At 44.0% G+C, this 14,926-nt stretch overlaps 1 protein-coding gene across 1 annotated transcript in view; it reads right to left on the bottom strand.

Moving 5' to 3' along the window:
• Positions 1–14,926, bottom strand: part of cog6 (component of oligomeric golgi complex 6) — a 138,134-nt gene extending 123,208 nt beyond the window's left edge. Inside the window, exons 1-4 of the mRNA XM_046293626.1 lie at positions 14,774–14,926; positions 14,097–14,240; positions 12,743–12,818; positions 11,132–11,186 (exon numbers count right to left, since the gene is read on the bottom strand). Of these exons, the coding sequence (XP_046149582.1) occupies positions 11,132–11,186; positions 12,743–12,818; positions 14,097–14,240; positions 14,774–14,908 (410 nt within the window). The 5' untranslated portion in view covers positions 14,909–14,926. The remainder of the gene's footprint in view (positions 1–11,131; positions 11,187–12,742; positions 12,819–14,096; positions 14,241–14,773) is intronic.

Raw genomic sequence — 14,926 nt, 5'->3', positions numbered from 1 at the left:
ACTGTTGACGTTGAGACTGGACAGAGGAACTCTGCCTAGAAGACCAGCATCCCGGAGTCACCTCTTCACTGTTGACGTTGAGACTGGACAGAGGAACTCTCACCTCTTCACCTGAGAGACAGAGAACTCTGCAAGCATCATGGAGTCACCTCTTCACTGTTGACGTTGAGACTGGTGTTTTGCGGGTCCTATTTAATGAAGCTGACAGTTGAAGACTTGTGAGGCATCTGTTTCTCAAACTAGACACTAATGTACTTGTCCTCTTGCTCAGTTGTGCACCGGGGCCTCCCACTCCTCTTTCTATGATTAGGGCCAGTTTGCACTGTTCTGTGAAGGGAGTAGTAAACAGCATTGTATGAGATCTTCAGTTTCTTGACAATTTCTCGCATGGAATAGCCTTCATTTCTCAGAACAAGAACAGACAAACGAGTTTCAGAAGAAAGTTATTTGTTTCTGGCCATTTTGATCTTGTAATCAAACACACAAATGCTGATGCTCCAGATACTCAACTAGTCTAAAGAAGGCCAGTTTGATTGCTTCTTCAATCAGAGCTAAAGTTGTCAGCTGTGCTAACATAATTGCAAAAGGGTTTTCTAATGATCAGTTATCCTTTTAAAATGATAAACTTGGATTAGCTAACACAACGTGCCATTGGAAGACAGGAGTGATGGTTGCTGATAATGGGCCTCGGTACGCCTATGTAGATATTCCATTAAAAATCAGCAGTTTCAAGCTACAAAAGTAATTTACAACATTAACAATGTCTAGACTGTATTTCTGATCAATTTGATGTTATTTTATTTTACTCCAGTATCTACCTCCATCACTCCAGTATCTACCTCCATCACTCCAGTATCTACCTCCATCACTCCAGTATCTACCTCCATCACTCCAGTATCTACCTCCATCACTCCAGTATCTACCTCCATCACTCCAGTATCTACCTCCATCACTCCAGTATCTACCTCCATCACTCCAGTATCTACCTCCATCCTCCAGTATCTACCTCCATCACTCCAGTATCTACCTCCATCACTCCAGTATCTACCTCCATCACTCCAGTATCTACCTCCATCACTCCAGTATCTACCTCCATCACTCCAGTATCTACCTCCATCACTCCAGTATCTACCTCCATCACTCCAGTATCTACCTCCATCACTCCAGTATCTACCTCCCTCCATCACTCCAGTATCTACCTCCATCACTCCAGTATCTACCTCCATCACTCCAGTATCTACCTCCATCACTCCAGTATCTACCTCCATCACTCCAGTATCTACCTCCATCACTCCAGTATCTACCTCCATCACTCCAGTATCTACCTCCATCACTCCAGTATCTACCTCCATCACTACAGTATCTACCTCCATCACTACAGTATCTACCTCCATCACTACAGTATCTACCTCCATCACTCCAGTATCTACCTCCATCACTCCAGTATCTACCTCCATCACTCCAGTATCTACCTCCATCACTCCAGTATCTACCTCCATCACTATCTACCTCCAGTATCTACCTCCATCACTCCAGTATCTACCTCCATCACTCCAGTATCTACCTCCATCACTACAGTATCTACCTCCATCACTACAGTATCTACCTCCATCACTCCAGTATCCCTGTACATACAGTATCTACCTCCATCACTCCAGTATCTACCTCCATCACTCCAGTATCTACCTCCATCACTCCAGTATCTACCTCCATCACTCCAGTATCTACCTCCATCACTCCAGTATCTACCTCCATCACTCCAGTATCCCTCCATACATACAGTATCTACCTCCATCACTCCAGTATCTACCTCCATCACTACAGTATCTACCTCCATCACTCCAGTATCTACCTCCATCACTCCAGTATCTACCTCCATCACCTCCATCACAGTATCTATCTACCCTCCATCCACTCCAGTATCCCTGTACATACAGTATCTACCTCCATCACTCCAGTATCTACCTCCATCACTCCAGTATCTACCTCCATCACTCCAGTATCTACCTCCATCACTCCAGTATCTACCTCCATCACTCCAGTATCTACCTCCATCACTCCAGTATCTACCTCCATCACCAGTATCTACCTCCATCCAGTATCTACCTCCATCACTACAGTATCTACCTCCATCACTCCAGTATCTACCTCCATCACTCCAGTATCTACCTCCATCACTCCAGTATCTACCTCCATCACTCCAGTATCTACCTCCATCACTACAGTATCTACCTCCATCACTACAGTATCTACCTCCATCACTCCAGTATCCCTGTACATACAGTATCTACCTCCATCACTCCAGTATCTACCTCCATCACTCCAGTATCTACCTCCATCACTCCAGTATCTACCTCCATCACTCCAGTATCTACCTCCATCACTCCAGTATCTACCTCCATCACTCCAGTATCTACCTCCATCACTACAGTATCTACCTCCATCACTCCAGTATCTACCTCCATCACTCCAGTATCTACCTCCATCACTCCAGTATCTACCTCCATCACTCCAGTATCTACCTCCATCACTCCAGTATCCCTGTACATACAGTATCTACCTCCATCACTCCAGTATCTACCTCCATCACTCCAGTATCTACCTCCATCACTCCAGTATCCCTGTACATACAGTATCTACCTCCATCACTCCAGTATCTACCTCCATCACTCCAGTATCTACCTCCATCACTCCAGTATCTACCTCCATCACTCCAGTATCTACCTCCATCACTACAGTATATACCTCCATCACTACAGTATCTACCTCCATCACTCCACTATCCCTGTACATACAGTATCTACCTCCATCACTCCAGTATCTACCTCCATCACTCCAGTATCTACCTCCATCACTCCAGTATCTACCTCCATCACTCCAGTATCTACCTCCATCACTCCAGTATCTACCTCCATCACTCCAGTATCTACCTCCATCACTCCAGTATCTACCTCCATCACTGTATCTACCTCCATCACTGCAGTATCTACCTCCATCACTACAGTATCTACCTCCATCACTCCAGTATCTACCTCCATCACTCCAGTATCTACCTCCATCACTCCAGTATCTACCTCCATCACTACAGTATCTACCTCCATCACTCCAGTATCTACCTCCATCACTCCAGTATCTACCTCCATCACTCCAGTATCTACCTCCATCACTCCAGTATCTACCTCCCATCACTCCAGTATCCCTATACATTATAAATATGTTATTGGACACTAATTTAGCTTCTTACTTTCTGGCGTTATTCTTATTTCTTATTTTTATTTATTGTTTTTTTATTCTTATTTCTTGTGTTTTAGCTCTACCTTGTTATTTTGTAGTGCCACATTGACATTGATCACTGCTGTGTCGGATCGTGAGTTTGCAAGAAAGGCATCACTGTACTTGTGAATGTGACATTAAAACAAATCTGTGTTGAACGACCAATAAAAACCTTGATTCGAGACAGAATCTCTATGACCCCTGGTCCTCACTGCCACCCCTGTTTTATGGGTCATGATAGAACACCATAGTGGTTTATGGCCATTGATTTTGGCTGAGTTGATCTGGGAGCTTGTGGATGATAATGTGACAGAATGGATCAGCTGCGTGTCTTGACTGATGGAGTGGAGGGAGGGAAGGAGGGAGGGAGGGTTGAGACGAGAGAGAGGACTGGCAGGTAGCCAAACAGTTAAGAGCATTGGGACAGTAACCGAAAAGGTCACTGGGTTGAATTCCCGAGCAGACTAGGTGAACAATCTGTCGATGTGCCCTTGACCAAGGCACTTAACCCTAATTACTCCTGTATGTTGCTCTTGATAAGAGCATCTGATCAATGTAAAGTGACTGCTCTTGTTCCTGTGGTAGACTGTACACTCTCAGAGGCTCAGTGTGTGTGTGTGTGTGTGTGTGTGTGTGTGTGTGTGTGTGTGTGTGTGTGTGTGTGTGTGTGTGTGTGTGTGTGTGTGTGTGTGTGTGTGTGTGTGTGTGTGTGTGTGTGTGTGTGTGTGTGTGTGTGTGTGTGTGTGTGTGTGTGTGTGTGTGTGTGTGTGTGTTACATTGTTGGCAAAAGGTAACAGCGACAGCTGTGATGTACAGTTGGCCATTCCTCGCTTCACGAGCACAATCCCCCCGACTGGAAGGTGACACACAGGAAGAGAGGAGTGCTGGAGCAACAACAACAAAAACAGCAGAGAGAAACCCAGGTGAGAAAAGGTCATAGCCTGGTCCCAGATCTGTTGTCTCCTCCTCTAGCCTGGTCCCAGATCTGTTGTCTCCTCCTATAGCCTGGTCCCAGATCTGTTGTCCCCTTCTATAGCCTGGTCCCAGATCTGTTGTCTCCTCCTATAGCCTGGTCCCAGATCTGTTGTCCCCTTCTATAGCCTGGTCCCAGATCTGTTGTCTCCTTCTATAGCCTGGTCCCAGATCTGTAGTCTCCTTCTCTAGCCTGGTCCCAGATCTGTTGTCTCCTCCTCTAGCCTGGTCCCAGATCTGTTGTCTCCTTCTCTAGCCTGGTCCCAGATCTGTTGTCTCCTTCTCTAGCCTGGTCCCAGATCTGTTGTCTCCTCTAGCCTGGTCCCAGATCTGTAGTCTCCTTCTCTAGCCTGGTCCCAGATCTGTTGTCTCCTCCTCTAGCCTGGTCCCAGATCTGTTGTCTCCTCTAGCCTGGTCCCAGATCTGTAGTCTCCTTCTCTAGCCTGGTCCCAGATCTGTTGTCTCCTCCTCTAGCCTGGTCCCAGATCTGTTGTCTCCTCCTCTAGCCTGGTCCCAGATCTGTTGTCTCCTCCTGTAGCCTGGTCCCAGATCTGTTTGTGATCTCTTGCCAACTCCATTGATCATTGTAAAAGCCCTACATGTTTGGCATGATAGCACAAACACACTGGAAGATTGGTAACAAGTTAGAGAAGGAGAAATTCCAGAGTTTATACACAGGCACAGCCGACTAGCGCTAGTTAACGTTAAAAAGGAACATTTTTAAGAAATGTTTTACCTAAAAAAAAATTGTTGTCGAGATCACGTTATGAAACGTGTAGGACAGTAGTTGTTTGGTAGTTCAAAAGCTAGTGGCTTCAGAAATTATTCATTCAGTTCAACGTGTTCACTACTCGATCTGGACAACGATTTTTCAGGTAAAAAAAAAAAATATATATATATATATATATATATATATATATATATATTTTTTTTTTTTCAGGTAAATTTTCTGCCATTCTACACATTTTGACATGGGGCATAGGAGACACTGTTGCAGTTTTAAAGCTAGTTTGCTGCAATTCTACACATTTTGACATGGGGCATAGGAGACACCGTTGCAGTTTTAAAGCTAGTAATTCTACACAATTCTACACATATATTTTTTATTACCTGAAAAAAAATATATATATATATATATATTTTTTTTTACCTGAAAAAAATAATAAAAATATTTTTAAAAAAAAATATATATATATATATATATTTGAAACGGATCTTTAACGTTAGTTAGAGCTAGTCGGCTATAAACTCTGGAATTTCTTCTTCTCTAGCTTGTTACCAACACATGCAGTCAGAGCCCGCCTGATTTTCTGCAATTCTACACATTTTGACATGGGGCATAGGAGACACTGTTGCAGTTTTAAAGCTAGTTTGCTGCAATTCTACACATTTTGACATGGGACATAGGAGACACTGTTGCAGTTTTAAAGCTAGTATGCTGCAATTCTACACATTTTGACATGGGGCATAGGAGACACTGTTGCAGTTTTAAAGCTAGTTTGCTGCAATTCTACACATTTTGACATGGGGCATAGGAGACACTGTTGCAGTTTTAAAGCTAGTTTGCTGCAATTCTACACATTTTGCCATGGGGCATAGGAGACACCGTTGCAGTTTTAAAGCTAGTTTGCTGCAATTCTACACATTTTGCCATGGGGCATAGGATAACCTGTTGCAATTTTAAAGCTAGTTTTCTGAAATTCTACACATTTTGCCATGGGTGGAGAGAAATATTGGTAGTTTTTAAGATGAAATCTGAGTAAGAGTGACTAACAACATCGATGGGGGGCCCCCCGGTCGGAAAGTCCACCATGTTACTACAAGTTTAGATAGCTGGGTAGACTAACTTACCAATCTAAACCAACACGAGGACATGGGCTAATTGAGTGACTGCAGGCAGGTGACTGGCATGAAGAGGAAACAAACTGTTGGTGCACAACCACATTACACCTTGTGTATTCTAGGGCTGGGCGATATATCGGATTCATTCGATTAATTCCAATGTATGTTTTAGCACCATGCCTGTATCGCAAGAATCTGGGTTTTTTATTTTTTTGTTCATTTTTATGAGTGTTTAGGAGTGTCTTTTTGGTCTCGCCTCCTCCTGTGCTGTGTGACACCAAGCCCCTCCCTCCCCCTGTGCTGTGTGACACCAAGCCCCTCCCTCCCCCTGTGCTGTGTGACACCAAGCCCCTCCCTCCCCCTGTGCTGTGTGACACCAAGCCCCTCCCTCCCCTTGTGCTGTGTGACACCAAGCCCCTCCCTCCTCCTGTGCTGTGTGACACCAAGCCCATCCCTCCTCCTGTGCTGTGTGACACCAAGCCCCTCCCTCCTCCTGTGCTGTGTGACACCAAGCCCCTCCCTCCTCCTGTGCTGTGTGACACCAAGCCCCTCCCTCCTCCTGTGCTGTGTGACACCAAGCCCCTCCCTCCTCCTGTGCTGTGTGACACCAAGCCCCTCCCTCCTCCTGTGCTGTGTGAAACCAAGCCCCTCCCTCCCACCCCTCCCTCCCTGTGCTGTGTGACACCAAGCCCCTCCCTCCTCCCTCCTGCTATGCTGTGTGACACCAAGCCCCTCCCTCCTCCTGTGCTGTGTGACATCAAGCCCCTCCCTCCTCCTGTGCTGTGTGACACCAAGCCCCTCCCTCCTCCTGTGCTGTGTGACACCAAGCCCCTCCCTCCCTCCTGTGCTGTGTGACACCAAGCCCCTCCCTCCCCCTGTGCTGTGTGACACCAAGCCCCTCCCTCCCCTGTGCTGTGTGACACCAAGCCCCTCCCTCCCCCTGTGCTGTGTGACACCAAGCCCCTCCCTCCCCCTGTGCTGTGTGACACCAAGCCCCTCCCTCCCCCTGTGCTGTGTGACACCAAGCCCCTCCCTCCCCCCTGTGCTGTGTGACACCAAGCCCCTCCCTCCCCCTGTGCTGTGTGACACCAAGCCCCCCCTCCCCTCCTCCTGTGCTGTGTGACACCAAGCCCCTCCCTCCTCCTGTGCTGTGTGACACCAAGCCCCTCCCTCCTCCTGTGCTGTGTGACACCAAGCCCCTCCCTCCTCCTGTGCTGTGTGACACCAAGACCCTCCCTCCTCCTGTGCTGTGTGACACCAAGCCCCTCCCTCCTCCTGTGCTGTGTGAAACCAAGCCCCTCCCTCCCATCCCTCCTCCTGTGCTGTGTGACACCAAGCCCCTCCCTCCCCTCCCTCCTGCTGTGCTGTGTGACACCAAGCCCCTCCCTCCTCCTGTGCTGTGTGACATCAAGCCCCTCCCTCCTCCTGTGCTGTGTGACACCAAGCCCCTCCCTCCTCCTGTACTGTGTGACACCAAGCCCCTCCCTCCTCCTGTGCTGTGTGACACGAAGCCCCTCCCTCTTCCTGTGCTGTGTGACACGAAGCCCCTCCCTCCTCCTGTGCTGTGTGACACCAAGCCCCTCCCTCCTCTCCCTCCTGCCACTCACAATAAAGATAACAGATAACTTCTCTCTGACAACAAGGGGTTTAAACTCGCATATTTGCATTTGAGGTTTGGTCCAACAGAATCAGTCATATGGAGACTGAAACACATTAAGAGACATTGTTTGACTGTAATAGGAGGAGAATATAACCTTCTCCAACGATACCCTTTTTATGTCTCAACTCCCAAAATGTAGAACAGAGCAGACCTTAGCAAAACGAGAATATCAACGAACATGCTCTGGAGAAATGTACGGTCCGTTTCTGTCGCGCGTGGCATCACGGTACCATTTCACCCACCGATTTATGTGCTAAGCGGGTCTAGTCTGTGTTTAATCAATTTAGCGATGGGCATAAAAAAAAAATTTAAAGACGCATTTATATAAGGAGAAGACAACTCGTTTCTCATTCTGAGAAATAAGCATCTTATTAGGCCCCTGGATTTCAACATCTAAACAGCTACGAACAGGCTGTGTTGTTCGAACCGTTGGGAGACAGGACAGGACATGTGTACTCGTAACAGTTAAGACTGTTACCGACCTAGTTAGCATGCAAATAGATCCAAAACGGCTAGAACTCAAGTATAAAAGAGGAGCTGGCTAACTCACGAGCACGTGGGCTTGTGCCCGACAGGTTATTCACGAGACCTGTGTTAATGTTCTAGAACGCCTGATACCAGAAGTTGGACATTATTAGTAGTGGTGCATTATGGGTCTGGTTTACATGTTTTATTCATTGTCTTTTCTTACAGAGACTTTGAAAGCCAGATGAGTGATTATTTAAAAAATAAAATAAAAAAGCTGGTTATTATTTTAATAAAATAATTTAATTATTAGAGGCTCTACATTTACAAGCATTGAAATGCAGTGTATTGGCCTTTAATTGTACAACAATGATTATTTAGAAAAATGTTTAAAACATTATTATTATTATTTTAAAGGCTTCCCTACTCCAACTAACCTCCTGAATTCCCCCTCCTTTAACCAGTGTAGTAACAACGACTAAGGTTACATACACACAATAATGTGATTATTGTGGATAGTCAGATTAATGTAATAGTTCATTTTAAAACGTTTACACTCTTTGCAAGAATAACGATTAACCCTAATAATTCTGTTTTACGCGGACACATCTGAAATCAGGCTACTTGATGGGACTTGGATAAATGCAGAAAATTACCAAATCAAAATAAATGTTCTACCACAGCGACCATGTTATTTTTGGGAAGCATATTTTATTCTGAATTCAGACATATAAAGTTTGGATGTGAAAACTACTTTGAGACGCATTCAGTTGTTCCGAACTCACTTCCCTTAAAGCTGAAAAGGGAGGCTGGTGCACATGGGCTGATCAAATACACCGCCGAGACTCTGGTCAATTACACCGCCGAGACTCTGGTCAATTACACCGCCGAGACTCTGGTCAATTACACCGCCGAGACTCTGGTCAATTACACCGCCGAGACTCTGGTCAATTACACCGCCGAGACTCTGGTCAATTACACCGCCGAGACTCTGGTCAATTACACCGCCGAGACTCTGGTCAATTACACCGCCGAGACTCTGGTCAATTACACCGCCGAGACTCTGGTCAATTACACCGCCGAGACTCTGGTCAATTACACCGCCGAGACTCTGGTCAATTACACCGCCGAGACTCTGGTCAATTACACCGCCGAGACTCTGATCAATTACACCGCCGAGACTCTGGTCAATTACACCGCCGAGACTCTGATCAATTACACCGCCGAGACTCTGGTCAATTACACCGCCGAGACTCTGATCAATTACACCGCCGAGACTCTGATCAAATACACCTCTGTTAATCTGATTAAATACACCTCTGTTAATCTGATTAAATACACCTCTGTTAATCTGATTAAATACACCACTGTGACTCTGATTAAATACACCTCTGTTAATCTGATTAAATACACCTCTGTTAATCTGATTAAATACACCGCCGTTAATCTGATTAAGGGGTTCTCATGTCCTAATCATTTGAAAGATTTCTCAGAGAACTTGTTGTTTTAATCGCTGTGTGCTCACTTAGATTTTGACCGTACGCCGATTAAGATGAGCAGAGAATGGTGTCTACATGACTAATGCCATACTCAGGGGTAGGGAACTACTCCTATAGATTAAGATGAGCAGAGAATGGTGTTTACATGACTAATGCCATACTCAGGGGTAGGGAACTACTCCTATAGATTAAGATGAGCAGAGAATGGTGTTTACATGACTAATGCCATACTCAGGGGTAGGGAACTACTCCTATAGATTAAGATGAGCAGAGAATGGTGTTTACATGACTAATGCCATACTCAGGGGTAGGGAACTACTCCTATAGATTAAGATGAGCAGAGAATGGTGTTTACATGACTAATGCCATACTCAGGGGTAGGGAACTTCATATCCTATAGATTAAAGATGAGCAGAGAATGGTGTTTACATTCTTCCTCAGGACAAATTTATAATGCCATACTCAGATGGGTAGGGAACTACTCCTATTTTTAGATTAAGATGAGCAGAGAATGGTGTTTACATGACTAATGCCATATCTCAGGGTTCAGGTTAAGATGTTGGAACTACTTCTCTCCTAGGGTTAGATTAAGATGGCAGAGAATGGTTGTCTACCATGACTAATGCAATACTCAGGGTTCAGATAGGAACTAAGGTTATAGATTAAGATGAGCAGAGAATGGTTTGTTTACATGACTAATGCCATACTCAGCCATTTTCTGCTCATAACCAGTTTCATATCCAAGTTACTACTGTCCATGTAAAGGTTACTCAATCTCCCTCAGGGTTAATAACATTGTGTCGTCATCAGCACAGCATTCTTCCTCAGGACAAATTTATGAAGAAGTACAAGTTACTACTTCCTGATCAAAATCGAATCAGATGTTAAATTGGTCAGATCCCAAGTTTAGCAGATGCTATTTCTCCCTCAGGGTGATCCCACTAGTTAAATGCAAAATTTATTTTTAGGTTCCCCTTTCTGCAAAATCTGTGTCACCATCGACCCAAGAAGGCATCTTTCTTAACTAATCCCACCAGTCAGGGTTCAGATCCCACCAGTTATATACACAGTTAAAGCCTAACACCATTCAGATCCCTCCATTGACCAAGGTTACTCACTTCTCTCCCTCAGGGTTCAGATCCCACCAGTTAAGACATTAGTTTCCAAGGTTACTCACTTCTCTCCCTCAGGGTTCAGATCCCACCAGTTAAGAGGTTGGTTTCCAAGGTTACTCATTTCTCTCCCTCAGGGTTCAGATCCCACCAGTTAAGAGGTTGGATTCCAAGGTTACTCATTTCTCCCTCAGGGTTCAGATCCCACCAGTTAAGAGGTTGGTTTCCAAGGTTCCAAGGTTGACTCATTTCTCTCCCTCAGGGTTCAGATCCCACCAGTTAAGACATTGGTTTCCAAGGTTACTCACTTCTCTCCCTGCAGCTTGTTGGTCTTCACTATCAGGTCCTGGGTCTGATCCTTGGGTTGCCTGTTGAAACACACAGGGAGACCCATTAACAATTAAAGTTTCTTCACAGTCACTGGGTCTGATCCTTGGCTGCCTGTTGAAACACAAAGAAATTAACGAAATACAACAGTAGTTCTTTAGGCTGAAAAAAGAATGCATGTGTCACGGGCCCGGGTTAAAAGTAGTTCACTATATTTTTGGAGAAGTGGCTTCTTCCTTGCTGAGCGGCCTTTCAGCTTATGTCAATATAGGACTCGTTTTACTGTGGTTATAGATACTTTCGTACCGGTTTCCTCCAGCATCTTCACAAGGTCCTTTGCTGTAGTTCTGGGATTGATTTGCACCAAAGTACGTTCATCTCTAGGAGACAGAACGGGTCTCCTTCCTGAGCGGTATGACGGCTGCGTGGTCTCATGGTGTTTATACTTGTGTACTATTGTTCCTACAGATAAACGTGGTACCTTCAGGCGTTTGGAAATTGCTCCTTAGGATGAACCAGACTTATGGAGGTCTACAACTTTTTTTCTGAGGTCTTGACTGATTTATTTTGATTTTCCCACGATGTCAAGCAAAGAGGCACTGAGTTTGAAGGAAGGCCTTGAAATACATCCACAAGTACACCTCCAATTGACTCAAATGATGTCAATTAGCCTATCAGAAGCTTCTAAAGCCATTACATCATTATCTGGAATTATCCAAGCTGTTTAAAGGCAGTCAACTTAGTGTATGTAAACTTCTGACCCCCTGGAATTGTGATACAGTGAATTATATGACTTGTGTCTTGAAATAATCTGTCTATAGTTTGTAAACAATTGTTGGAGAAATGACTTGTGTAAACTAGTTTTTGTACAAAGTAGATGTCCTAACCTAAGTGTATGTAAACTTGACTCCTAACCAAAACTATAGTTTGTTAACAAGAAATTTGTAGTTCTAATGAGTGGTTGAAAAATGAGTTTTAATGACTCCAACCTAAGTGTATGTAAACTAGTTTTAATGACTCCAACCTAAATGTATGTAAACTAGTTCTAATGACTCCAACCTAAGTGTATATAAACTAGTTTTAATGACTCCAACCTAAGTGTATATAAACTAGTTTTAATGACTCCAACCTAAGTGTATGTAAACTAGTTTTAATGACTCCAACCTAAGTGTATGTAAACTAGTTTTAATGACTCTGGTCAACCTACAACAGGTGATTTGTAGTGTAAACTTCCGACAGGTGATTTTCAACTGTCATCCTTCAATCTGCTGTCATCTCTTTACAACAGGTGATTTACAGTAGCTAGATACTGCTGGTCATCTCTTCACAACAGGTGATTTACAGTAGCTAGATACCTTTAATCTGCTGGTCATCTCTTCACAACAGGTGATTTACAGTAACTAGATACTGCTGGTCATCTCTTCACAACAGGTGATTTACAGTAGCTAGATACTGCTGGTCATCTCTTCACAACAGGTGATTTACAGTAGCTAGATACCTTCAATCTGCTGGTCATCTCTTAACAACAGGTGATTTACAGTAGCTAGATACTGCTGGTCATCTCTTCACAACAGGTGATTTACAGTAGCTAGATACCTTCAATCTGCTGGTCATCTCTTCACAACAGGTGCTCATGGCCTGGACGTCCTCGTGCACACTCTCAAGCTCCTAGGAGGAAGCAAAAACTTGTCAAATACAAAACATGTCAAAGCCATTCAATCAGTCTGCAAAGGTTATCAGGGCTTCTTGAATTTAACAAGCAAGTAGCCTAATAACTATTTGTATTACACTGTACCAGTGTTGTAGTACTCCAGTCCAGGACTCTCTGACTCAAGTCTGATTTTCACAACTTGTGACTCGACCATTGGTGATTCGGACTAGTGACTTGTATTTGCACTTCAACTGGTTATAAAAGGGGTATTTATGAGTGTGCAGGCTCTATTATCACCCTGCAGCCTGCTAAAGGACGGAACTGGATAGGCTACCATGATAAGCAGAATATTAGCAGCGAGGGTTCTGTTCTCTAGCAGTGGGAAGGCCGCACCACACCCCGGCACACTCAGCATACATAAACTGCCATGATCGTGGGCCAGCAGGCTCCGCCTCCAATCACAGGCTACACATTACGCAGAGTGATTCTCTTTTTGCTATTGAAAACAACACTAGTACTAAGTTTAATAGTAAACAACAGTCTAGCTCCCACAGCCAGTTCTGACAAGTCTCCCTTTAGTTCTCTCTCTGCAACAACAACAACAACAACAACAACAACAACAACAACACAAATGTATCAGTGCACAATTACAAAAAAAAACAGTAACAGAGCAAGATATACCATTCATTTATGTCGTAAATAAGTAGTGAAACACAGATATTGAGTAGAACATGTGAGGTGGTGATGAATAGTAAATTACTTGTTTACATTTTTAGAAGAGTTGGAGATATACTGTCATCTGATGGCTACTAGAAACATAAGCATAATAAGACCTACCATAAATTAACGGATTTGTGACTCGGACTCCACCATCAGGACTCGTGACTCAAGCACAGGGGACTTCGAACTCGACTAGAGGTTTAGTGACTCTACTACAACACTGCATTGTACTAGCTAGCTAGCGTGAACTGAAATGCAATGGATTTAACCCTTTTAAAAAACGCCTCCGAAAATTACACTTCCAGGTTTTCTTGAAAATGGCGGCTGACACAATTTACGCCAACATCTCAGTTTGGTCACTAACTTTATTTTGAATTTCAAAAGGACCAACCCGATCTAATATCGACTAAATCACGTAATATGAAGAGATGAATAAAGTCCGATTTTGCTTATTAAGCCACGCACATATTACTATCTGATTTCACATGAAGTACAACCAAGTGCTTTAAAGGCATATTGCATTCAGTCCCCCCTGTAGTCTAAAGTCTAGTTCGACTTTAACTAGCTATACATACCTCTTTGACATCTTTAAATATCCTGGCAAACTCTTCGTTGATGTTCAGGCTCCGTCTCTCGATGTCTCCCCGCAGGTTCCTGCGGGTCCGAAGACTGTTCTCTGTGAGGAACACCGACAGAGCCTTCAGAGCCTCCAACATCTCCTACAATACAAGAGGGATGGTTATCATTGCGACGTTGGCCAACACTGGATCGACTAAAGTTGGCAAATAAAGTACACGACCGTTTCTACGACTAAATGTGGTTGCGCTCGCCAAAGTTTGTAGTCCTTAAAAAAACTTAAATGAGTTAGCCGTGGCTCGTTGATTAAAGCCTATGGAGAAATTAATAGTTTTATCTGGAGTTTTTTTGGGGTAAACGCTGTAAATAAGGTCTATGCGATAATAAGTCATAACATTTATGAATTACAAAGCTTTAAAATGTTCTTGTTTTGACTACATAAATACTTCAAAATTCACGTCAGTCGACGAACAAGTCGTATACGAGTGAGCCTCCGTCGGTGCTTATACAAAAACGTAAATACTAATGCTCTCTACGGAACAATTAGGAATTAAATATCAAATGAAATACAGAAATCAATTAGCTACTAAGGTTAGCTTGCTCGATAGAAGAAGTGCTACATTCCTCCGAGCTGGCGGTGAGACTTGACCAGTTATTTTCATCGACATGGTCTTACCTTGTCATTATCGAGCCTGGTCTCAAGAATTTTATTGAGTTTCCTAGACAGTGGGTTATTCTGCTGACAAGGCACATTGCCACTGTTTTGAATTAAAGCGGTTTCTGTTGACATTTCGACTTTATTCTCTGACATTGTAAACAATATTTTTCC

Source organism: Oncorhynchus gorbuscha, linkage group LG13, assembly GCF_021184085.1.
Source record: "Oncorhynchus gorbuscha isolate QuinsamMale2020 ecotype Even-year linkage group LG13, OgorEven_v1.0, whole genome shotgun sequence".
NCBI lineage: Eukaryota > Metazoa > Chordata > Actinopteri > Salmoniformes > Salmonidae > Oncorhynchus > Oncorhynchus gorbuscha.
This window is presented reverse-complemented; position numbering and strand designations above follow the sequence as displayed.